The sequence below is a fragment of the Pomacea canaliculata genome, linkage group LG9, assembly GCF_003073045.1.
Source record: "Pomacea canaliculata isolate SZHN2017 linkage group LG9, ASM307304v1, whole genome shotgun sequence".
NCBI classification, from domain to species: domain Eukaryota; kingdom Metazoa; phylum Mollusca; class Gastropoda; order Architaenioglossa; family Ampullariidae; genus Pomacea; species Pomacea canaliculata.
In genome coordinates this window covers 11,373,755-11,400,496 of record NC_037598.1, presented here as the reverse complement: position 1 = coordinate 11,400,496, position 26,742 = coordinate 11,373,755, and the positions used below count along the sequence as shown (strand labels likewise).

The window sequence follows — 26,742 nt, the reverse complement described above, 5'->3', positions numbered from 1 at the left end:
TTCAATCTCGCCTTTCTGTTAATTCTCTTCGCATAAATTTTAACCTTTTTTTTTGTTTTGTTTTCATAGGCTTCCTTCCTTTGTTGATTTCCGCTAGCCCACAGATGCTAAGATTTAGCAGATAATTGGATTCAGTTATTGGATTGTGAGTTTCTTTGCTCCAAGTTTCTCACTGCTGCTCTGCTTAGGCTGGTCAGCATCCTGCTCCAGGGTGAACCGTAGGCCAGTATCTGCTTACTAGCGTCTCCAGCTACGACAACTGCGGCTTTCTTACTCAAGGCAGCTCCGCCGCCATTCCCTGCAGCTCGCGTCCATTGCGTTCACCTGCAAATGCACCTGACGTGTCTGCTGTTCGTCTTCGCAGCTCTTGACCTCTTTTGCCATTTTTCCTGTCCTTTTCTCCGCACAGATGAGCTTCTGAAGCAGCCAGGAGCAGGCCGAGGGTCTGAGGAGGGCTTAGCAGCGCTGGACGATGACGACGCTTCCTGGAACGTCCCCCAGCTGACAAAGATGACGAGAAGCGGTTTTCTGAATTCGTGGGCAAGAGACTGTCACGGAAAGTCGACGGTAAACGTGGAGTTACTTATGAATTTTTGGGCAAGAGAACACCCTACGAGTTCTTGGGAAAGAGAACACCCTACGAGTTTTTGGGAAAACGAACACCCTATGAGTTCTTGGGAAAACGAACACCATACGAGTTCTTGGGAAAAAGAACACCATACGAGTTCTTAGGCAAAAGATCACCATACGAGTTCTTGGGAAAACGAACACCCTACGAGTTTTTGGGAAAAGATTACCTTACGAATTCTTAGGTAAAAGATCACCATACGAGTTTTTGGGGAAAAGAATGCCTTATGAGTTCTTGGGGAAAAGGTCTCCCTATGAGTTTTTGGGAAAAAGGTTACCCTACGAGTTCTTGGGGAAAAGGTCACCCTATGAGTTCTTGGGAAAAAGGTCACCCTACGAGTTCTTGGGGAAAAGGTCACCCTACGAATTTTTAGGAAAACGCGCCCCTTACGAATTCATTGGCAAGAGATACGAGTTCGTCGGTAAGAGAGGCCCTTACGAATTTGTCGGCAAGCGGCCTGAGCCCCTGTCAAGAAAAGTGTCTACGATTTTTTCGGAAAACGAGTTCAGCTGCCTTACGAGTTTGTCGGCAAGAGAATGATCGATAACCGATCGGACGATGCTTCTAGAGGCCGAAGATGAAAACTCCGACGAATTCGTGGATGAGCCCGGCTGGGAGCAGTCGACTAAGAGATATTCAGAATGGTTAGGTAAACGAGAACAGCTGCAAGGTCAGTCGTTCCCACAGCTGTCCAGCAACAGCCCCATCTCGGATCTGCTTCACCGTCATATGCAGGGCAACATCAATGGTGGGTCCGCAAGCAGACCGGAAACGGAAGCTGACAATGACACTCTTGCTTCCGGCAAGCGCTATGCTGAGTTCCTCGGCTAAATGCCTCCATTTTGTTTTTATCTTTTCCCCACCCACTCCCACTCAAAAAGAAAGTTGCGCAGCCAATGAAATCTTTCGTCTTGTCCAGGTCTAGAATCATGCCACTGAAGCGCCATTATTATTGTAACACAGACAACACAAGATGGTAGAGATATTATTTAGGAAAACCCTGGCAGCAGAAGTAACACGTTCTAGAGTTATTCACCTGAGTTGATTGAACACACCACAAAGGTAACTAACTACACCTATAGAGTGGCATCCACCAGGTAGTTGGGGGAGAACAGTTCAAAGTTCAAAACGCGGATGAATATCGCTTGGTTATAATTACTCCGTTCTCTGTTGGGGAAGCTGGACCTGTCTGGCATGAAACTGATCGGTGTTCTGATAATTAAAAAGAATCTTTCTGATTTGCAGACGTGTCCTGCATTTAAAAGTAGTAAGCCTCGCGCAAGAGTCTGTACTCTATGTTTTGTGAGTTTTCCTCCCAAACCTGAGCATTTCGGTGTTTGTAGTGTGGACACGCGGACACGTGGGAAGACAGAAAAACAGAGTTGCAGTTTCATTTTCACTTGAAGCAGACTCGACTGTGCTCTGTGCTTGATCCTGACTTGTTCACGAAGACGAATTGGTGGCATGACATTAAATATGAAAAAACATTCGCTGGGTTTTTGTTTTAATTTTATTGCAGTCTGTGAAGTGTGTGACAAAATTAGTTTAATGAAATGAACACTGAAAAAAATGGAGAACAATACCCAAACCTTACCATCTGGCTGTCTGTCACTCACGTTTGCTGCCTGCTTAATTTCCCGAAGGGGAAGATGTTTATCTCGATTATTCTATGATCTTTTTCACTTGTGAAAGAAAAGGAGTACAAGCAATATACAGAACATTACAACACAAATAATGAACATAACAAGACAAATATAAATCGTTACCAGTGAGATTTTAAAAAATACAGGACGACGATGGAATGCAGAATTTACAAAACAGATGCAGGAAATTAAAGACAAATACAGAAAGTTCCAAAAACAGAAACAGAAAATTATAAGACAAACACAGAAAAGCACGCCAAATGCCAAATAAGAAAAACTTAACTACAAGACAAATACAGAACATTTACAAGAACTCCACAAGACAGTTAAAGAAAGCGAAGCATGCTTTCTAACAACTCTTTGTAACAATGTTAAACAAGAGGACGACATTACATACATCTGTTAGATGCATGAACTACACAATACTTTACATGCATAAATACATATTATTAAAACAGTGACAGCAGGGCATGAATTTAAAACTCACTAATAACATGTGAAAAGCATAATCTCCTAATCTTATTTTGTTATTTCCCTTAGTGAACTGGTTTATTGTCCTTTATATCAGTGTAGAGGAGCCAGCGACAATATTTCAGTACCAGCACAGCCAGCCATCTCCGCAAGATGACATGAGACTCTCATCTACTTGTCTTCCCATTGAATCCACTCACCCATACACACCACTGTCAACAGCTTGATATATAAGTCAAGTGGCCCTCCGTGAAAAGGCATTGACCTGGTTGTCACCTTTGCCTTTAGGTATGCAACAGAAAGAGGGGAACTCTATTTAATCAGCGAAAAATCAAGAAGTACAACCGTAATACACCACGAGGTCTGCCAATGAAGAATGGATGATAAATACTTTAAGTACTTAAATACTTATGCAGTGAACATAATCGTAATAATCGTAACAAATTCTGGTGACAAAATCGTGACAGGCCCACCCATGACTGCGTCTCTAGGTAGAACTAGTGTTGGACTAGTTGGACTTGATGGTGATGTGTTAACTTCGAGGGTGTCGACGGGGACACGTACCAAGGACAGGTGACCCATGACCTTTTAAAGGCCATCCGCTTTGCTTTGAGTCTCGCAGGGTTTTGAAAAATGAATCCGAGTCACCCTGCAAAGCGTTCAAGATGAGGCTTGCTGGGTTTTCTGATGTGATAACAACAAGCATAACTCGGATAGACAATTAAGGTCCGGACTCTTTTTTTTTCCACTGAATTCTTTAATACCGCGTACTTTAGTGAAGAAATGCTACTTAGCCACGTGTACTTTTCCTTGAACACGTCTACCAACTGTTCCTTTTCCCCAACCCCACTTTATTAATCTCACTTAATGACTATATAATAAGTCAAACACACACATGTTCTTGCATGCGTGCGACGAATTACAAACAACACCGTGACGAGCCCCCGCAGAAGGAGAAGGAAATGGAAACAGTTGACCTTCTGTTGTTTTCTGGGTGGACATGAAGACGGTTGATGTTGGACACAGTCAGAAAGGTGGAAGTCAGGAGAAAGTACACTTTTGAAGGAGCTGCATGAAGACGACAAACACAGCTCGCCCATCGGATGATAGAAAGCAGGATGTTATTCATCCATTATTCACAGATGGTTGTCCACTGGTCTTTTTTCGCAGCTGTACGCGGACATCTGCAACTGCCTGTCTATGCAAATGACGTCCGAATGGCACAAACACTCGCAGACTCAACACACCACTCATACACCAAACAATATAAGACCTACTACAACTTACGACATTCTGTTTACACCAAAACTCTCTTGGAACACATCACGAACACACGAAGTGCACACATGCGGGTACTTTCAACATTCTTTAGGAGCAGCTACTAGCTGTCACGTGTCTGCGTACTGCTGTATATCTGTACCCCAAGGTATAGTGATTAAAGCACTCGCTTGTCAACACCGATCCTGCTCTGTGGGGGTGACAAGTGGACTCACCGAAACAGAAAGGAGAATCCAGGCATTCTAGAAAAAGTGCCTGAGGATGATCTCATGTAGTGAGCATACAAACCATCGAGGCACAGTTGCTACAGTCGTAGGACACCAGGAACCTCTACTTGCAAGAGACAAGCGATGAAAGTTGGTGTTTTTTGTACCTTGGAGAGTAGTCTACCCCTCTGTGGCCAAGAATAAAACTGGCTACAAATGTCACAAAGAAGATTGGTCTTCTTGTCCAGGACCTTCTGACTATCACCCAAAATAGAAAGATATGTGGGAGGCCCGGTCAGCTGCCACTCTATCCATTCGGTCTTTCCCAAACGACAGGAACCAGTCAAGGGATGGAGGCGGTGGTGGAATGGAGGAGACAAGAGACGACGTATGTAGCACCTGACAAATTTTTTCCCTTGTGATATTAAAGGGCAACTGGCAGATCTGGCATTGGGAGGTCCATAAAAACTGTAAATGCCAAGATAATTTTACAGCTTGTGTGACGAGACAATTTTGTAGCATCACAGCATATCTAGCTGACATAGTCAAGAGTTTAATCGGACATTTTTTTTAATACAAAGAGAGGAAATGAACACCAAGTCATGTGAAGAGCAGCATCCGTATATCCACCCGTCACCTCGTCTTCATGAGCAAAAATTGTATAAAAAAAATCGCTGACGAGTAAAAACTGCTCACGTCTTTTCCCAGACGGTTGGACAAGAAGTAAGCAGCAAAGAAGCTGTCCTTTTAAATTATTTCGACTAGGAAAAGCGCTTTGCTTTTTTTATTTTTCTGGTGATGAGGAAGCCCTGGAAAGTCTAGCAGTTAATGACTGAAAACTTACGAATACTTGTCTTCCAGTAACGAGGTGGAAAATTGTTTGTGACACGGTAATGTGCCTGTCGTGTCCAATAGATGAAGGCTGTTCACCCCATCCACACACCCATCCATCCACGTCAGTTATTGGTTTTTTGTTGTTTACCCCACTTTGCAATAATTTATCTCTCAACAACTTTGTTAGACATCTCTGTATCGTTGAGCATGTTGACCGTTACACTGTTATTTTGTAAAGTGCTTTTCTCTGTTATCAACAATTGTGTGTGACATCAGGTCGTGAAAGAGAGAGAGAGATCAGCAACAGCTTTGTAAAAAAAAAAAAACAAAAAAAGACTATATTATATTAAACAGACAACGTATAGATACCGTGACCAAGAAAAAGGATCGATGAAGAGGTTTAGTATCGATCTTCCAGATACCGTTCACTAGATATGTTGAACCACTTAATTACTCGTTATCCATACGGTCATCAGGTGCGGCCCCAGTTTTCCCATTGGTCAGGCATGGACAACGTAAGCCATGTAGCCTGATGTAATAATAATAATAGTAATAATCATAATTATCATAATAATTAAATGAAAATTTGTAAAGCGCACTCACACTCCTAAGGGTCACACGCACACACACACATGCGTACACGCGCGCTCAGATGCACAAAAGGAGAGGAATATATTCAGATTTATATTAAACAAATATAAAAAAATAATTGTCTTGCATTCCTAATGAAAATAAATTAAAAAGTAGTTTTAGAGCTGTAATTACTTCTTACTGCCTCTCTCATACAATGCGTTACATTTCATATTCTTCTACGTTATTCACAGGCTCACCCCCCAACTACCCCTCCTTTCCTCCCCTACCCCCCCCCTCACACACAAATGGACTTCGGCGAGAAGGGACACTTCCCTGGAAAGTAATGTTAATTAACATATAATAATTCTTTCCAAAAACTTGCATTAACCTTCTAAATTTGTCTTACCACTAAACTCGTTCAACATTTCAGTAAAGCTTTCTTTTACATTAAAACGAGAAAAGAAAGTTAACAATCTGCTCATCGTCTTAAAATTCTTCGCTCTTCTGTAATAGCGTGCTTGAAATTCAGATGGCAGACGTAGATTTACCATTAATTGAAAAACCATTTTTACAACCTGGTCTTTTTCTCCTTTCTTTACTTTTTCTTTTCTTTCTCCTTTAACACTCCTCCTCTTCTGTATCTGAATAACCATATCCGACAACTCCGAGTAGACAAAAGAAGCCTTTCTAATATTTCATAAGGTTGCGCTTGAAATCCTGACCGTTGTTGCTACATAATAACTTCTATAATATACTTTTACTATGATTGATATGGAGGCAGTGTTGGCTGCTTGAAAACTCTTAAAAGAAATACAAAAAAAATGGCAAAATAGTATTTTTATTTCTTTTCTCCTTTTTTCAGGGCTGTCACGCCTTACCCTGGTCTCCCCTACTTAACCCACCCCTAACCCCACCCCATCAGCAGTCGGGTAGCCCTGGTGTCTGGAGACGGTGTGACGACAGCTGAAGCCCCATCCTGTGACATCATCGCAGGAGCAGCGGCAGATGGCGAAGCCCACCAACCGTCGGGGCAACCTCACTGGATCCGAGAGGATTCCAATAAATAATGAGTCTCAAACAAGACTGTCTGTCCTCGTTTGGGTCGCCTTATTTTTTTTTTTTTTTAATTTAATTTTATTTATTTATTTATTTTTTTTTTTTTTTGCTTCTAAATTTCTCAATATCTAGTCTAGTTTACCTTGTTCGAGTCTTAGGAATATATTTTTTTGTTTTTGTTTCAAGGCCTGCTGTTTTATTTATTTATTTTTTTTAATTCTGAGGGACTGTACTTGGTCAACATTTGTAACCAAGAAAGTGTGTTTAGAAAAAATTGGTTCAGGTTGGAACTTGCTTACAGTACAAGCATGAACTGGGACGGGGTTTGTTTGTTTTTTTCTTCTTTTTGGCTTCTTGGCTGCGAAAATAATGAGAATACTGTTACCACCTGACAGAATGCATGATTCATCGAGTCCCGCACTACTGCATCAACCACTTCAAAAATTAAACTTCTGGAATATGTAATAGTCAATAGCGTTTCAGTTATGGTGGTAATTGGGAATCACTGATGGATTACTGTGTGTGATGCTGATGCTGGGACGCCGTTTGTGTGTGTGTGTGCACGTGAGAGACTAAAGACATAAGTAAGAGTAATAAGCTACCATGTTTGCACCTTTTCTGGTTTCATTCTTTCCATTTACACCTTCTTTCTAAAGGCTCTTTTAACTACACAAATAAAGATGAACGTGTGAGCATGTTGGCAAAGTGTTTGCAGTACGGTTATATGAAAATTTGGCAAACATTCGTCCATATTTGTTAAGAAGTGCATTGGAGAGTCAAGGGTGTCTTTTATCACCTGCTGTTCAATATGTTGTTGTTGTGTTTTGTCTTTTATCACCTGCTGTTCGATATGTTGTTGTTGTTGTTGTTGAAAAATCATGCGTGAAACCCTCCCTCATCACTTCCATTTCCATAGGTGAATAGCCGATTTGAAGCCTACGCTATGCAGATGACATTGATTTGATAGCTGGCACTAACAGACAACTTCAAGACCTGACTGCATTAGTCCTATGTAGTACCGATCCTGCTTTACTGATGTGAAACATGGACTGTGCTTGCCGGAGAGGAGAATGAATCGAGAACAAATGCATAAGGTCGATGACTTTGTACGAAAGCATAGTGGCCGCACTCATAAGACATCAGGAGTACCCTGCTTAGAGCAGTCAAGTGGTGTGAGCTGGTCTGGTCAGGTGACCCTGCACCACACTGTCCAAGACTGTCCCTCAAGGTACCTTGGAGGGTGGTTGCCACCGCGGTGGCCAGAGGAAGAACTGGCTTACGAACGTGAAAGAGTGGACTGGTCGTCCAAGGCTGGCTCCCCACAACGATCTGTACCAGTCAAGGAAAGAATGACCAAGGACCATTACCTCATGACAATAAAGTTAAGACAACCATGAACAGAGCTGCCATACATTCTCTCCCTTCATTTCCAGATGACTTGAAAACTTAACTACGATTGTTCTGTGCATCACAATTTACTCATAGTTAATGAAAGACAATTAACTCGATTTGTGCTGCAGGATGTTGACAAAATAGTTATTAAAAAATACCAACCAAAATCCAGATGCAAAAAAGATTTTCGGGGCTGATAGTTCACGAATGCTACAAACCTGGTGAAAAATTGAGATAATAAGATACCTCTAAGGTCTTTAACATTAAGATTTTCTGACAGGAAAAGACGAATACTGAAATATCAAATTCTAGTTACACCACTGAGCTGGAGACATGCAACACCTTTGCAAAAACATTACTAATAAAATCTATAAAGCTAATCTCATATAAAGTATTAATAATACAGGCAAATAAGAACTACACGACAAACCCAAATATCTGCAAATATTTATATCAATAAACATGCTTGATCTTTTGACATGCCTTTAGCAATATCCAAATCCTCTGGCCTCTCTAGATCATGTGAACCTCAGTAAAGTTTAACACATGCAAAATGCTCTCACATAGGTAGCTCAAAAAATGTTGCAACTTTGAATATCAATAACATTTTTTCAAAATAAATGAATAGGGTAAAAAAATCCTTATCCATCTCTACCACTTTTACACAATCTTTTCCGCATGCTTGAAGTTTTCTAACAATGCACGTCATTGACTCATCTTTTAATGAGCCAAAATTAAGCTTGATTTTTCTCGTGTGGAAACAGACTAGTTTACAGAACAATTCACAAAGCATTGAGGCACAGAACAGCAATATTTGCACACTGCTGTAAAAGTAAAATGACCTCTTACATCTCTGAAACAGTTACACCATCGATTACATGAAACAGTTCCAAAGAAAATGAGTTGCTCTTTCTAATGTACCAACTTTTCTCTTAGTTCCTTCCTATTTCAGTTCCTTTACAGATATCTTAACTCTTAGTAAGCTTAACACCAAAAAAATTTCAATTAAATACCATGATTCATAATTTATTAAAATAAACCAAACATGCCATATCCAAAACAAAAAAAAACATATTTTAGCCTTTTTTGTAATGTTTAGATACACAGTTCCTGAAACTGAAACCATCCCAATGACAATAGTTCAGCTATACACATACTTATTCCAACAAATCATATTTGTTTGAAAATATGAAGATTCTAACTAGTGACTAAGAAAATCATAAAGTGTGATTATACAATTAGCTGGAATCACAGATAAAATATAAAAATCTTTCATAGGCAAATCCACATGCATGCATGCAGGCACAGACCAAATAAATATAAACAAAAGGCATGTAACTGGAATGTGACACATTTAAGCAAACTCTGTTAACGCCTTTGTCCATGTAATATAATTCAATTCATAAAGAAATTATTACTAATTTTTAAAAAGTATGCTCTCTGTTATTTACAGAGCAGCATACTATGTAAAAGCTGGCATTAACTCTTCCTTCACAGTTAGCACCTGCAGATGCGAACATCTTCATAGCTACAGCTCAATTGTCTGGATTCATCTATGTCGAGTTAAAGCTACAGGATAAACTGAAGACTGAAAAACTGAAAACAGGACTGTAGGAACCTCCGTACCCTGAGGGAACAGACGTGGCGACAGTCGGAGATCCTGCACAACAAGCTGTACGGGCCAGTGGCGACTCTACAGAAGACCACCAATTTCATATCAAGAGCTGGTCTCCAAGTGTGATAAAAGAGGCGAACGACAAAAAAAAAATTAAAAAAAAACAAAAAAAACTGAAGACTGAGAAGAAACCTACAGGATACACTAAGCATTGACAAGTCACAGACAAATGCATATTACTAACACCATGTTCAAACTATCATTGCACAAAGTGTGCAAAATATGAAACTACTGATGTGTATTATGTCAATTATCAACTCATAGACCCTGCCCATTGCATTTTCTTAATGCTTTACAGTTTAAAGTTTTTTCCTTCTGCATAATACATTTGATTTTTCAACTGTAGGTGTTCCCTTAAACTGTAAAGAATTAACTCATTTGTTTACATTTAGCACCAAGAGAAACCTGAAATAAAGCAATGACATGAAAAGCAAGGATTCATTTCAGTAAAGACTAGTTAAAATTATGGTTTTTAAGTTCCAGGATGAAACACTACTACAGCCAGCTGATGCTACATAACCTTGCATAAAGCCACCATTGACAATATACAAAATCCTGTTACTGCTAAAAACAGAGTTTGTAAGGCATGTTTCTGTACTTCCAGATTGGCCTGAAAGTATTCAAGGCCGGAACACATCACTCCACATCACCCAAGGGCCATGTCTAAAAATAAAATACAAACACATTTCATATATATATACACACACAGTCATACAATAAGGTTGCATTAAAAATGCCCAGCTGTGCTGACTGCACAAGGATTAAATGACACAAAATAATTGTTGTTGTACCAAGGAGTAGAATGATGCACAGAAATAGAGAAAGGATGAGGTTGATTTCTATTTCTGTTGTTTACATGATGGATATTCAAAAACAAGTTCTGTAGGAAAGATCCAGTTCAAAGTACATTAACTATCATTCTTTCAGAGTTATGCCAACATTTACAACTGATCATATCACATATCTGTGTATGTAAATATTGCATGCAGAATGGATTCATTTTGCAAACTCCCAATGTTCAATCGATCTTAAATGCAAACATTTAATTGAAAGTTACAATGTCAAAAAACATTTGAAAAATCAAGTGGCATGCAAACAGAGCAAGTACAACAACAAGTTGACAAGTACAACAACTGACTAGATACTTTTACAGAACTGATTGTCTGGGGACTTGGACATTCATACCATGCATCAGAATAAATACAACATAAATTATAAGAAGCACCACAGGTACTTCAGAACTGCAAAATGGAGAATGTTTCCCCACGAGCTGGTGCAGAAAATGTACAAATATGTGGATCAGTAGCTGATGAGGTAAGAAACATTGAAAGCAGACTGAAGCGTTAGAAAAATTAATTTCTGAATTGGGGTGTAAGTTAAAGCCTACAATATGGCCTCCATCAGAAATTCCTGCATGGTAAGAAATAATATCTGTATCACAAAAGTGGTTGCAACTGGCCTTCCAAAGAAAAAATAACTGGAAGACTTTTTATAGAAAAATTAGATATGGTATTTAGGCATTTTATTGAAGGATTTCAAAACCATAGTTTTACTTTGTTCTTCAAAGTTCTTCCTCACTGTTATCATATGAAATCAAGTTTAACAGGATCATCGTGAAATACAAAAGGCAAATATGTGACAATATTTAGCAGTGCAGGTGACTCCCCCAATACCACAGAAACACCAACAGGCTATTGTAGCATCTTAATCCCATGCATAGGATTCCATTTTGCTCACATCACGTAGAAACCATATTGTGGTCTGCTAAATGTAGCTTTAACTTCCAACAAGAACCATGAAAAATTATTAAGTGCATGTAAATATTAAACTTAAACAAGTTGCATGTTTAGAATTTAAAAAAGAAACAGTAAATTATGCTACACATTATAAACTGAGGGATAAAGTGTGAACAACTTTATTCCATTTGTAAGAAAAATCCTTTAACATGTACATCCTCACCTCCTTATCAATAAAGGTTCAAAATGTAAGATCATTTGATATCACTAACACAGGACAACTGTCATGCAAAACTTAATCAGCACAAATTAATGCAAAACCTTTGATGCTTAACAGAATAGTCTAAAATAGACATGACAAAGGTTACACAAATGGCATAGTTTTAAATTTTGTTGATCTAAGAGTGCTTTTACAAAAATAAATCAGAAAAAAAGATTTTGTCTGCATGGTATGTAAATTAGGGGATATCTGGATCCATAGACTCAAACAAGCAATGTAATTCAAAAATTTAATACAGTGAGTTATTTTGTTGAGATTTTAACTTGCATGCCAATCCTACTTGACAAGAAAAACTATGCTTCACTCTCAACTGGTCTATTTGATCACACTCTTCTTTCAGTTTTACGATTCTTTCTTTAGTTTTATCACATTCATTGTATCTGCATATCTAGTTTCAACTATATCTTCTTCCATTTATATCAGTCTTCACACCTATCACATTCATTCTTCATTCGTATGACTCTTGTAGCAAACTTCTAGACAACTAAGACCCCTGCACAACAGGAATCAGTCCACCCTTTTCAAAAGGAACTGGTTTTACAGCTGTCAGCCCTCAAGTAAAATACAGAAAGTATATCTGAAAACATTCAGCAACAAATACCTCCTACAACAAAACAGAATTTCTAAGGACTGACATTTGCAGAAGCCCCTCCTTTGTGGGGTAAGTCTTCTTCATGTAGGGTCTATAATTTTGGTAATGCAATAGGCTCGACATCCTTGGGTTTAATCTTGTAATAAGGAGATGAGGATCCAATCAGAAATACGTGATGCTCCTGGTACCAAAACCTGCAAGGAAAACATGCTAAAATATCATTCACACTTAAAGTATTCACCTCAGCTAGCTCTACAAGGAAGAAACAGTAAAAAAAATTATCAGAAAAGCCAACAAAGCATTGCTTGGTCTTCCAAGAACTTTTCTCCGGTCTTGAAAATCTACCAGCAAGTCATTACTGAGCTGGCTTTTATAAGCCCTCGTAATTGATATGCATCAATACTTCAGCGCACACGTGCACTCTCTCACTCACACATAACCATGCGCAATCACAAACATACTCATACATCCATATGTACATACATATGCACACGCACACTCTCTCCCCACCTTCCACAATGATAGCATGTTAAACTGACAAGTTCACTTTGTTGTGCATTGTAAAGCTTTACGGCATCTCAGAGTAAGATTCATACAAAGAAAATGGTATACAAATCCAGTTTTAAAATGAGTTTGTTATCAGCTTCAACAAATGAAAAAAAATGTAAAGAATCTGGCATTATATCTTTTCTATGCTTTCCAATTTAGAAAATTTACAGTGGAAGATTACTATATGTATCTAATCGTTTTGAAGGCATTGTTTGCATTGCTAGCTTTTATATCTATGTACTATTGAATGTAACATTGCATTATCATTCTTTGCTATGGGGCAATGGCCCTTGAATAAATAATCAATCAATCTCCCACCCCTTCACCCCTAATCTCTTGACCTACCATAGATGTTCTGAAACTTTGATTGATGAATGTTGCTCACATCTCCTTAGTGCACAAAGTACTGTTTGAACCCACAATCTGATGCCCACTAGGTCTCTATCATCTTGTTTTCTACGTTCCAGCATAAGACCTCTCCACAATTAAGTCAGCTCAGAATTTATCAACACTGTTTTCCTTACCGAAGCATGCCATTGTGGAGATTCTTGGGTTTGTAGTTCCGTGGTGACACCAACCCAAAACAACGACTGATTTCACGGAGAAGGCGAAAGTCTATGGAAGTCTCCTGAACATAGTAAACTGCCACAGGATGGCTGCTACCACACAAATGCAAACAAAAATGATTGAAAAGAATGGATTACTGACTGCATGCAAGTCAGTTTATCCTATAATCCACTTATACCAAGATCTGTAGCAGTTTATTCTTCCTTCTGATTTTGCCAATTCTTCCTCTATTGACAAACTAACACGAACACACGTACACACAGTTGATTCTGCCTTTAAAAAAAAGAAATTATAAACTAATTTTTTTTATTGCTCTTTCTCATTATTTTACATATACACTCAAACGAACATGAGAATATACAAACATACCTGTTTTCTGGTGACAAATCTGGTGGAGGCTCAATACTCTGGACACACTGGCGAAGATCTCGTTCGCCAAGTACAATGCTGCCCTCTATTTGCTTGTGCAAATATTCCTCATATTGGCTCTCCATAAGGCTGCTCAGATTCTCTAGAGTTATGGGCTCTTGCCTACAATGAAGGATTACAAACACCTCAGAAGAGACTGAGAAATGGTAAAAATAAATAGGGCTATATTCTCTAAGGACACAGTTATGCAGGCAATTTTGCAGGACTAGCATCAGCAATATTTTAGAAATACTATTAACTCGTTCTTTAACAATATCCTTTGTATGGTGATCTTTTATGTTTAGAACACAAGTTCTCTCATGGGAGAACAACCTGGACTGGTTCTTTCACCATGTCAGGTGAAATTAAGCTGTTAAAGGGATGTTACATCTGAGAAAGTTTAGTCAATTCACTTTGACCCCAGAAATATAAAGTTTGGTAACTTAGTGAACCAAACAGAAATTTCCACTTGTGTTGATTTTTTGTACTGACCGTTTGTGCTATATTATAACTTACTACATAAAATAAGCAAAATTTTGAAAGAGATTGCTTCTTCATTGAGTCACAGGTCACCTGCCTGAGTTTAAATGGCCCCACCATGACCATATGGACCTTGGTTGCTTTGAATTTCATTGCTGGGATGATATGGCCTTACAATAGACAATGGTCATGGTGGGGTACACTCGACTCAAGGTGGTCAATATGGCTAGGGCACTTATGGTTTTGTGTCGAAATGACCAGCCCCTGTTCACTGTTGTCTCTTTGTTTACCAACACACGACAGTTGATTATGCTTCATTAACAACTTCGTTCAGTAGTCCCATGTTTATAAAAATTAGATTCTTGATTCTGATTGTTTGTGCTTTCTTGTGACTTTTCTTGTTGTTGCAGAAATCATGCTTAAAAAAGAAAAGAAATATAGTCCATTTTAAGATAGCATCTTTGTCCACCACAGTACAAGATGTATTGATTGACTGCTCTGCTCTTACCTGGAGATTTAAGTTCTAGTATAAACCTTCAATCAGGTGCAACAATTGCAGAATAAGCAAGACTTAGTGAAGACTAAAAAATGACAAACCAAAGCATAACTTCTGATTTCCCTACTTAGACCACTCTCAGTTGTGATCTGATTTTGGTGAATTGCTGTACTTATAGAAATATTTTATATTTTGAAAATGTTTCTCTAAATGCATATTTTTAAGTCATGGTAATCTTAGTTGTAGTTATTGAGATACATGACTTTTAACTGCTTCAAGATAACATCCTTTACACAAAGCACATTTTAAAACATTTCGACAAAATAAATGTTTAAGAAAATTAAGTACAAACAATGTCTTAGAAGACAAGTGTGTAAAATAATCTAAGCATTTTTCATATTTATATATTTTCAATTTTGTCTCTGTTCATACCTGACAAGTATGCCTTCACTTGTGAATATTTCCTGTGACAGAAGTTGAGTTGTTAATACTCTAAGACATAAAATTTGGTCTTCAACTTACAAACTAGTTGTTCGAGGTCTTAAGAAAAGTTCTCTTAGGAAGTCTGCTTCCCGTCCTGCCCCTTGGTATGGCTGACGAAAAACACGTGAGACATCAGGCATCAAAATTTCAAAGTGCCCTTCCTGTCCATATCGCCATCCATGCCATGCTCTGAAACATATAATTTATTCATGTGTGAAAAAGAAAATTCAATTGAAATGAAGAAAGAGAGTTCAGGCAGGATTTCAAAACTGAAATTGGAATATCATCATTCATAATGTGTTCCAATTACCTCTTAGTGCAACACTCTCCAAATGATTCAGCTAGCATGGACAAGGCTGATTTCTTGATTAAAAATCCAAGACCAGGGAATTCCTCTACCCGATAGACAATGGCTCGGTTTCCAGATGTTGATTCAAAGCCTGCCAAAAATTGTACAGTAAAAATTCTAAAATAAAAAGATAGCATAGTATTTGAATATACAACAATATATAACATAGTAAATATCAATGTAGTAAATATCAACATAGTATATATATCAATGGTTGCTAAAATATGGGGTCAAAAAAAAAGTTTCAGAAGGTTGCATATCAAATCAAAGTGCCACCACCTTTCTTAACAAGACCTGTATTTCATGAGTAGTTTTCTTTTTAAATACATCGTAAGTTTAGTCTCTAATAACCTACAACATTGGTTTTCCTAAGCAAACATGAAAAACTTTTACAATAAACTAGCACAGCCATTAAGATGGTTGACATCTTTCCCAAAATGAAATCAGTTATCTGCGTTACTAGTACAAATGGTTTTCCAATTGAGGGGATGCAATAATTACCATTGAAGTTCCATGCTGAAACACCCAGCAGGGTGGGGTCTGAATTTAGAATAGAGAGACATTCAGCTAAGAAGCTTAAATAATCTGGAGCTAATAATAACTCCTCCTCCACAACAATGAAATGATCCTGAAAACAGAAAAATAAGAAAAAGTCCATAAACCACAAGAAAAATTCTCTAGGGCATACTCATATCTCTTGCAACAGTATATGACTGGATTAAATGAATTTTGTTGTCTCATCTAAGGTGAAGTATTTACTGTATTCAATAATATGTATATAATATCATACTTATAATGTCTCTTAAATTATTATCTTTATTATACTACTATTTAAGTGCAAACTGAGAAATAAAATGTATGCGTAAATTAATTTTTCTCTAATACTCTCTGGATTACATGACCATTGGAATTCCTCGCAATACTTCCTAAAACGTCTGCAGCAGTAAGGTTACCCCCCCTTGCTAAGAATAATCTCAACAGAAAGCAAGGAGTTGGCGTCCTTGGCCAGATATGCAACACCTTGCATTCTTTTGAGCTCAATCTCAGCAAGCAAAAGAGCTTTACTGCTGACATTTTCAAAAGTACCAGACAACTCCTACAGTCATGTCATCAAGTAATGTATACACCCCTCCCCCAATCAGACAAACCTCATCCTCCTCTGATGAAACCACTTTCATCATTATAGTTCTTAATTATCAAATAGACCTATTAGACTTAGAAACAGAAAGCCACTTACTGCCTTGGGGAACAGCTTTAATGAGTGCTGTATTGCATGGTTCATTTGCTCTGCAAAAGAAGTATCAAAAATTTTAAAACAATTTAAGAAGTTCTAAATATTATGGGCATTCTTGAGGCACTTCCCACATTTATGACATCAAGTTACCCTGCACCATATCAGTGCCTCAAAATGTGCTCTTAAAATTTGCTTTCCCATTTTTACAAGTATTAACTTATCCTGATGATTTGCTTCTTTTTTATGAGTCTCCTGCAATCATATAGACAGTAAATGCCAACTATTAAGTCCCTGGAATAATTTCCACTTCTAACAATGAAATTTTCTGTACATCAAAATTTTTTATTGCCCCGGAAGAAGAATGAAGATAAACTGAAATAAAAGATCTGGAGGATACAATAAAGATGTGGCCTAAACAAAATGGCAATGGCTCACACATACCCATGTATTTTGTACTGCTGGGCAAACTGGTGTTTCCAAAACCAAAGAGAGTAGCCAGTTCTCCATGCTCAGGAAATTTTTCATCCCACATGACCTGTAATTTTATATGATTTCTTTTAATTTTTTCTTTTGTTTTCCAAGCTAAAAACACAAAAGAATGTCCAAAATCACTTAGTAACATATAATGAAAACCAAACTAAAGGACAAGAATCAACAATTAAGCTGTGCCAACTCTTTTTAATTTGAAGCCACAGGTAACATCTTAAAACGGGTAAAAATAAACCTAAATATAATGCTTTGGAGCAAAATAAACAAACAAGTCATAGAGTACAACCTTTCCATAAGTAAAAACGAGCAGACCTGGAAAAAACAGGTCAGGATAAAACTGTAAGGATTTGCACACATACACACACGCACAAAGTCACTACACTGCATTTTTAAAAGATATTTTATCTTTGCCTCTGTAGACTATTAAATTATTAACACACCATACATTCATCATCGCCACAAGTATTATAGACGTTGTGCACGAGAAAGAAACTTTTATTGTTAAGTAGCAACAGTAATAAAGTGAGCAGAAGAGAAACTTACCATAACATTCTCTTGTCTTATCCCAGGCTGCATCAGGGCTGTCTCCAGTGTTCTAACAAGAGCATTGTGATTCATACCTATCATAAATGGAAAACAAATTCAGACCTTTTTTAAACACAGTAAAAAAAGTATTATACACAGAGATTTCTTTTTAAGTCTTTTAGAACCATAAAACTGTTCAGGTGAAATTATATCAAACATTTCACCATATCACTAACAGGTTTGTCAATGCACAAAAACACCAGTACCAACTGATATTCACATTCTCAAACACTCTTAGTTGTCAATGTCCTCAGTAATGGAAAGATACCTATAAGACACAGCAACAGAAATAATACAAACAACATGATCTATGATTATGTTATTGCCATCTCTCAGTCAAATGCACATAATCAAACCTTACGGTATTCTTACAAAAAGCACAGCAGACGTGATGTTATATGCTTATCACTGAAAGTCAGATCTGAAGACTGACTGATCTCGCTGTTACTTCTGAGTGAATGCTGAGAGCCAGCAATGCTGCCCACAAGTAAACATAATTTCAACGAGATTCAGAACTCTCCTCCAGGTCCTTACCCGGGACTATGATGAATGGGGTGTCAAATATCTGGTGCCCCTGCAAGTTGTGATCTGCCACCCCAACTGTTTTAAGTTGATCATCAACATGTGATGCTGCAACAAAGATGCCATCAATTCACAGATTGCTCTAAGCATATCTATGTTTAAATATTTTATGAATATGTATGTTTGTATGGCTGACAGCTTCTAGTTTTTATTCCAGCAGTAAATAGCAGCATATGTATAACATGCTTTCAGTCTTGCTGATATCACTTTATACCTAATCTCCAAAATATAGCAAAGAAACTTCTTATAATTATGTTGCCTCATGAGGCCTTTGTTGTCAACTCAGCTTTAAACTCCAGCCAACCAATCATCATAATTAATTTAAATGAAATAAATAAAAACTTGGGAGTTAACTGTCACTTAGCCACAAAATATGAACCATTTCTTTCTATGGTGACACTGCTATGGTAATCACAGATTAATATAGGTACAGTTCTGTTGTGACCCTCATTCTCGGAGGCAAGTGCACTCAGTTCTACAGTAACACCATCTTGTTATCTCTGCTAGAAAAGTATGCTTCATGTAATAATGCTTCACCCTTCCAAGGAGATAAACTCTTACAATACTTAGGACCTCCACGCTTCATACTGACTCTACTAAAACTTAAAACTAAGAAATTCCCGAAGTGCATTTAGGTGTATATTTTAATTAATAATATTTGGAGTCCCTAATATAAAAAAACCTCAGTTTTACCAAACACTCTTTTAAAATCGAAAATACCAGAAAGCAGCATCCAATTCCTCACAAAGTTTGAAAAAGTGATAAGCAGATGAGTGTATGAAGCTTAAACTTCTATTAAAACAAAAAAATAAAAACTTTAGTTGACTTACTGCTTCTTTTTGCTTAAAGAAAATTAAGCTTTGGACTTACGATCACAGAATTCTGGGTAGCCATCATACTTTTTACAAAATTCTCTTCGCTCATCAAACCTGTAGAATTCTGGGTCAGGTATGATTTTTCTTCCAACCACTGAATTAAAAAAATAAACAGATTTGTGAAGCTTTATCTCCAGATCTTCATCACACTTCTTCTGTTTTTGACTAAAACTATTTATCTTACAGGTACCTAAACAATTCTATGATTTGCTGTTAAAAGGTAACCAAATTTTATTTCAGCATATGTGTACTGATAGATATACAAATGATAGATACACTGCCACCATCTATCATCAAAGCACTTTTTGAGAAAACTATTATTTTTAAAATGTGTGTATAAAGCAAAGTTTGAAGCATAAGCAGATAAATAATAAAGGTTTCTAAGGCAAAAAAAATATTAAAGACAATACATTCTGTTGTTTCTTACACTTTTTAGGCACACAGTAGGACTGCTTGATTGGTTTTGGCCATCCACCATCAAATCCTGAATAATTTATCTAAAGAAATGAGGCAAAGAAAGTAAAATATCTTACAAGAAATATAACTGTATTTATCTTTTTCAAACAAGAAACTTTGATGTGATATATGTTTCATTTTGTGTTAATCATGATTTTCTCTACCTTATTGGAATATGTATTCTCTTCTAAAACCTTTGTCTGAAGTCTTAACTTTATTTCAACTACTCACTCTGAAGGCATTTAGTGACAATGAATGATGTTTGTTTAACAAAGCAAAATTCATACCTGTTCCATGGTGGTGAAGCCCTCCATGCCTTTCTGGCCAATAAAAAACCAGACATCACGGAAGCGGAGATTCTGAATGAAGCCACTGCCCATGTTGTTGAGAAGTTCACGGGCTGAGTAGCTTAGTCTGAAAAAAATCCATCATAAAAAAAAGTCCTTCTTTTCCGCAAAAATTGAAAGGAATTATTATCAGAGGGTTTTAAAGTACCTCTTCTAAAATAAGGAGGCAATAACAAAGCTTTACTTACTTTTTAGCACCATCATCTGCAACCACAGCAATTACAATATCCCCTACATTCAGTGACTCCAGGTACAGTTCCAGATCTGCACTGTCTGTAAGGTAATAGAAGGCCAATAATGATGATGACTCATTCAGAGCATTTCCCTGTTTGGCAGTGAGCTTAATATGGTTGAACAAAAGAGCAGCATGGTTGATAACTACACAAATAATGGGAGGTAGGGTGAAGGAGAGAAAGGTAGGTCTTAAAAGCTTCATAGGTGGTCATTGTGTGAAGCAACAGGGACAAGGTATGCCAGACAGTGGAGTTAGAGGGAAAAAAAAAGACATTACTTTTTGTGTCATGACTATGCCTAATTTTTATATATGCAAATAAATCATAAAAATATGACAAACAAATGAACGGCTTCAAAGAGGACTTAAACATTGTAGGTGTTCACATGAGATAGCAATAGATGCAAATAGATGCAATTCTTTCTTTCACCCCATCCCCTGAACTCTACACACATATACAAAAAACTAAATAGCTCTAAAAAGGGATCAGAACAGTCACTATACCAGCACCATCATCACTACATATTGGCCTCACGAAATGAAAATTATAACTGAAAGTATTGATCATTGATGAATGGCTGCTGATCTGAAATATAACTGTAAAACAATTGCTGTTCAGCTTACCGTAAGTGTAGGTGTCAGCATGCATCGTAGAAATAAGCTGTAAAGTATCTTTGTTGAGAGTTACAACATTGAACCCTCTCCCTCCCTTGTTTATATTCTCAGACATCACTCTGAAAAAAAAAAGACTCTAGTAAGTCTATTACTTACAGTAACAGTATAGGAAGATGTTATATATTTACATCATTTGTTATATATTTACATTTTTTGTTATATATGGAAAGCTGTTACATTTTTACATCAAGCAAAAAATATGACAAATCTGCGTTTATGACAAATTTACAAATTATTATTTCTACACATGCATGCATACACACACAACAAAAGGCAACTCACTTGCGTCCATCCACACAGATCCAGGGTGGTAAGCTGTTCTCCTGGCCAGTAAATACCCCAATGGCCACCTGATTGGTCGAGCATGCCTCTTTTAATCCACACAGAGGCATAAGTTCCCCATGGTAATGGATGTTCCTTGCACCACATCTGGCAGGACTGGAAGCCATTCTCCTTGTGGTCCCACTGAAAGAGTTTAAGACAAAAAGAGTTGAAAACATGTCAATCACAACCAAGCTAACCAACAAAAGGGAGACAGCACACAAGCGTCAGTAAGTAAAACATCAAACATCTGACAAGAGATCTGGTGATTAGGAACATATTTTGTAAGCTAATAACAAAAAGCTACATTGTAATAAGTGTATTTAAGTAAAAACCAATGTGACAAGAAAAAAAATAGTTTTATAAAAACATCAGCCAAAAAGTAAGGAGACAACTTACATGGTAAGACAAAGCATCCAGCCTTTTGCAGTGGTACTGAAAAGTCCTCTGATTTCTCTTTCTTGCTAATCTGATGGACACAAACCAACACTGCATATGCACTGAATGTCTATATACATGCAGGCATGCAAGTCTCTCATTTTTGTGCAAATACACCTGAAGACAAATGTGTACATACTTGCAAAAAAAGTGTATCTATAACACTCATATTAACATACACACAGATGAGTACACAAGTACAGACTTGTATTTATTTCACCACCCTTGCAAATAAGTGAGATTCTTTCAAAGGCATTCTTAACTGAACACATACTACCAAGTGTGTATGTTCCACAATCTTTTTTTTTTTTTTAAATTAGTCTTGTAAAAGTTTGACAAACTTAACTACATATTTGCCAATATATGTACAATTTAAAACACCCTTATCTCTCTCTCTCCACTAATACAAACTCTCTCTTTCTCACAAATATCCACCTTCTGCCCACACAAAATGAAAGCAATTGCACCCCATTAGGATAGGCTTGTATACTGCCTACTCACGTATTCAATAGCATGACCCTCCTTCAGGCCTCTCTGACCAATCATTATGTAACTGTCCCTAAATCCCAGGACATCTACAGCCATACTTCCATAAAGTTTCATTAACTGTTTAGAATCTTCTCTCAGCCTGTAAAAGAAAAGAAATGTTTGTTCAAATTTCATCCCTAGGCAATGCTGTGGACTTCTCATGTTTACATGCACACAAATCATGTTTATGTCATCAAGGAACATGAAAGAAAGAGCTGTCAGCACATGGTAATTAGAAGTATCCAAGTCACAGATCTAATCTCCTGTGAACATATAAGTGTCGATTTTGAAAGTTTGTATCTTATATATAAATGTATATGTTTAAAGGTTTGTATCTCACAAAAGTTCCCTAACCTGATCAATGTACACCATAGTTTTTAGCAAGTCATACTTCAATGTTCACAAAGGCCAACAGTGTTTTAACCCACTTAGAAGAAATGGGCACCAGACTTATGAAATGGATGATGAATTACAGTTTGCTATCATGCTACTAGGCAATAATACCCTTAATTTCCTTTTTTTTTTTAAAAAAAAGCTTTTTAATTCACACAGAGAAAAGAGTGATCTGATCAAAATCTAAGAATTAATATTATATAATGAATGTACTAAAGCCACCATTACCAAAAGAAATTGCACCCTGGTGGGTCTGTAAGCAAGGTTGAAACATTTTAATGTTCAATGAGTAAATTCTAAAAATAGTTTCATAAAATTTCATACTGAGAAAGCACATGAAAAACCATTAATGGAATCCCCCATAGGTTCTAAAACAAGTTTTTTGGTCAAGAAAGGTAATTTTGCAAAAGGCTTTTAATAAATAAATACTCACCCAGTAGAAGCTTCATCATAGCTGGCAATCATGACAACACTGTCATCTGGAATATCCTTCTTAAGGTACCTAATCAAACTTGCATCTGGAAATGATTCAGATATTGCTAGTATAAATAACATGGGACATTCTGCAACACATGTGGGATAATTCGATCTTTCAGCATGAAATTTAATGACAACAAAACATTTGAGACTACTTTTATTTGATATGTGTTATAAGAATTCAGGCTTATCTGGAAGGTGTTAAAAATTTAGGCCTTAAAAAAAGGGTATTTTCTGCTAGGTCTCTTTCAGTTTTGTTTGTTCAAGAAACAAATTCCCCTTGAGTACTTCAGCCTATTTTTTTTCCATAGTTCTCTACATTTTAATCATACTTTAAGCAAATTTTGTATTTCAAATTTTCACACAAATAATATGCAAACATACATGTGTGGTGAGGGTAGGGGGAACATACAAATTTATGCAAAAATGTGGAAAAACAGCTTACCATCTACATAGGTGTCAAAATATTTCACCTCAGTCACTTCTAATGTTTTGCCTGAAAATAAAAGTTATTTTGATAACAATTAAAATCATCCTTACATGGTTTAAAAAAGGAAAAAGGTGCATGCATAGCTGTAGCGGGAAGAACTATTAATCAAATTTTGTTAAAAAACTTACTGTTTATAACAGCCATGTTTAGACCTCTGCCATAATTTTTTAGTTCATGACTGATCACTCTGCACAAAAAGGTAAGGTTGTAAGTTCAAATTAAATGCCAAGCAGTACTCTCAACAACAGGCACATACCCTTGTTTACGCACTAATTTCTCACCTTAAATAGCTCACAGGCAAATGGTGCACTTAAACAGCTTACTGATAAAATGACAGTCTGGAATTTGTAATCACCAAAGAGGTTGATATTCATTTTTTATTTTAAATTCACAACAGTTATGATAATTACAGTTCCTCAGAACTTACTACAAATTCATTTTAAAACAACCCACAATTTTCACTGTACAATATCTACTGCACCTGAAGTTTCTTTTGTGGGATTCATATGTACTTAAACCAACTGTTACTTTACTTATTATTATTATTGCTATCATCAAGTCAAATCTGATGGAATTATTTCAAATACCCACATGTTTCCCTGGAAACAAACAGTAGGCCCAGCCACATTTTTATCTCCTGTTCGGATGTAGAATGATAGCTGGCCTAGTTCACACTCTACTTTGCATACATCTTCTGAAATAGAGTAAAAGAGATGCCATCGATGACTTTAATTTATTAGCAAGACAAACACTCCCTATTTTATTATGATTAAGATATTAACTCCCTGGTAACATTATATAAAACATAAAATTCAAATGAGTAATTCAATAGAAAAATTATTCTTTTTGAATACAGTTCCTCCAGGAACAAAAAATTTTTAAAATAATTACAAATCCAGGTTTTCCAATAAAAGGTCTATCTAAATCTTGCATTGTAATTTTTCTTTTGTTCTGCAGACTTTGAATTAAGCAAAGGTGATGAATAATTAAACATAAAAAAATAAATAATAGTAAAATCAACTACCACTACGAAAATAAGATTTTATAAAAAGACGAAAGAGCTATGGATAAGCACATTTCACAATTTTAAATATAAGTTATAATTAAAAATTATAGATTTATTGTTCTTGAGGAGTAACAAGGACTAAACCAACTATACACATTTGTTTTTACCTACCTGCAGAATCATTTACTGATGAATTTTGGACATCCCAGACCTGACGAGAACCTGTATACCACACAGAATATTATATTAAAAGTTGTGTTCTTTTTCCTCTTCCATAACCTCCACTGGCATAGCAAGATTTTATGTGTGTATGTGTATATATATAGAAAACTTTGTGCAACAGTTCTTTAAAAAAAAAGATGTCTGCATTTAGTCTTTCACCTTCAATTCCACTTCAAAAAAGCAAATCTCATCACCAGATTTTTAGTCAGAAAAATGTGTAAGTTTATCTCTAACGTTATGAGAAATTCAATATTAAAAAGATACTATGAGTTATTTCAGAAGATAAAAATAACAAGGAAAATCTCACTGCTGCTGGAGAAGAGGGAATGTAGACAGTAGATGATTATTCCAAGGCATGCCACAAAAATGAAGAAACGCTTAATACCTGCAGAAGATCATTAAATAACATTGCATTTTATAATGGAAAATGCATAAAAAATACATTTACTTAATGCAAATATTTGAGAAATAATTCCTATCTTCATTATCATCAGCAGCATAACAAGTACTAAGTACCTAGTATTTTGACTAGTTCTTTTTCTATTTGTTTAAATGAAACATGCATGCCGTACTTTTCTCTTATTCTATTTAACACACACACAAGTCTATTTTACTACTTCGCTAACATACTATAGTATTTCCTTTTAATTAGAATACAAGGAGAATAGAAGACAAATTCTCACCTCCAAATCTTTTAACAATGAATCTCCGCAATGCACGGAACATGTTGCTTTAGCCTCTGTCTGCAAAATAAGTACTCAAAAGTCCCAACACTTGACCAAAAGTCCCAAATTTATTTATCTAAAGCTGCTTTTCATGAATGGTAATAGAATAATAACTTTAATTAGATTTTGTAACAAAAACTAGAGTCTACTATGAAAGTAAACCCTCAGCATCAATGTTTTTTCAACTCTCTCATTACTATTAATAAACTTGTATTCAGTTCTGAGGTAACCATCTTTTTTATTTGTAAAATCACTAGTTTGCAACACTCTAGAATGATCCTACTTTGCATGCACATTTCTTTGTTTTACTTCCAGATACAAACAGAGAGCAAATAGCAGACAATAGTACTCAGATCTACCTAAGAAATAACTTGAAAATTAAAGATCATGGATAAGATTCAAGTGCAAAAAAAAAACACACACACACACACTTCATACGCTCTTTCACCCACAGAATAAAAATACTGATGAAAAATATGAAGAATAAATTTAAAGGTAAATATCTTCTAAAGAAAATCATTTATTTTCATGCTGAAAATACATGATTAAGAAAACTAAACCAATCAAAACACAACAGTATATTGTACAATCAGCAGTATTAATAAGTTAAATAGGGATTTGCTGTTTATATGATTGGGCGTTTTGAACTTATAGTCATTTTAATATTTAACTTTATTACAGATAAAACAAAATACGAATGTACATGTATTAAATGTTATTAGAAACTTCACGCATTCTTTTACGATGTACATAAAGTTTAGAAGCACAACGCCGAATTTGAGGCAGGTAAGAACCGAACTTTAAAGCATACAGAGCAAACATACTCTAGACATCCTTATAATCATCTAATGTTAACAAAAAGGCGAGAAGTGATTTAAATTCATATTAGTGAATGAAGCATTAAAATATAATGATAAATGAATACTTATCGACTCCGCAATCCACAGTTCACGTTAGTTTTCATTAATTTC

General features: G+C 36.4%; 2 protein-coding genes across 2 annotated transcripts in view; one reads left to right on the top strand and one right to left on the bottom strand.

Moving 5' to 3' along the window:
- Window positions 1-476: 476 nt before the first annotated feature.
- Window positions 477-2,115, top strand: LOC112572371 (protein PRQFV-amide-like; the record flags this gene model as incomplete). Its single annotated transcript, XM_025252011.1, has 3 exons — window positions 477-732; window positions 813-1,028; window positions 1,091-2,115. Coding segments are annotated over 3 exons (591 nt in total), but the record flags the coding sequence as incomplete, so codon positions are not given.
- A 6,030-nt stretch (window positions 2,116-8,145) lies between these two features.
- Window positions 8,146-26,742, bottom strand: part of LOC112572491 (protein O-linked-mannose beta-1,2-N-acetylglucosaminyltransferase 1-like) — a 30,041-nt gene continuing 11,444 nt past the window's right edge. The window contains 26 exon segments of the mRNA XM_025252198.1: window positions 8,146-12,558; window positions 13,438-13,572; window positions 13,850-14,011; window positions 15,387-15,536; window positions 15,658-15,787; window positions 16,198-16,324; window positions 16,934-16,983; window positions 17,372-17,465; window positions 17,963-18,039; window positions 18,539-18,634; window positions 19,457-19,555; window positions 19,889-19,958; window positions 20,205-20,331; window positions 20,453-20,537; window positions 21,121-21,230; window positions 21,454-21,565; window positions 21,568-21,636; window positions 21,892-21,961; window positions 22,432-22,558; window positions 23,285-23,369; window positions 23,774-23,824; window positions 23,947-24,005; window positions 24,410-24,512; window positions 24,996-25,046; window positions 25,354-25,431; window positions 25,730-25,789. Coding sequence (XP_025107983.1) covers window positions 12,456-12,558; window positions 13,438-13,572; window positions 13,850-14,011; window positions 15,387-15,536; window positions 15,658-15,787; window positions 16,198-16,324; window positions 16,934-16,983; window positions 17,372-17,465; window positions 17,963-18,039; window positions 18,539-18,634; window positions 19,457-19,555; window positions 19,889-19,958; window positions 20,205-20,331; window positions 20,453-20,537; window positions 21,121-21,230; window positions 21,454-21,565; window positions 21,568-21,636; window positions 21,892-21,961; window positions 22,432-22,558; window positions 23,285-23,369; window positions 23,774-23,824; window positions 23,947-24,005; window positions 24,410-24,512; window positions 24,996-25,046; window positions 25,354-25,431; window positions 25,730-25,772 — 2,463 coding nt within the window. The 5' untranslated portion in view covers window positions 25,773-25,789 and the 3' untranslated portion in view covers window positions 8,146-12,455.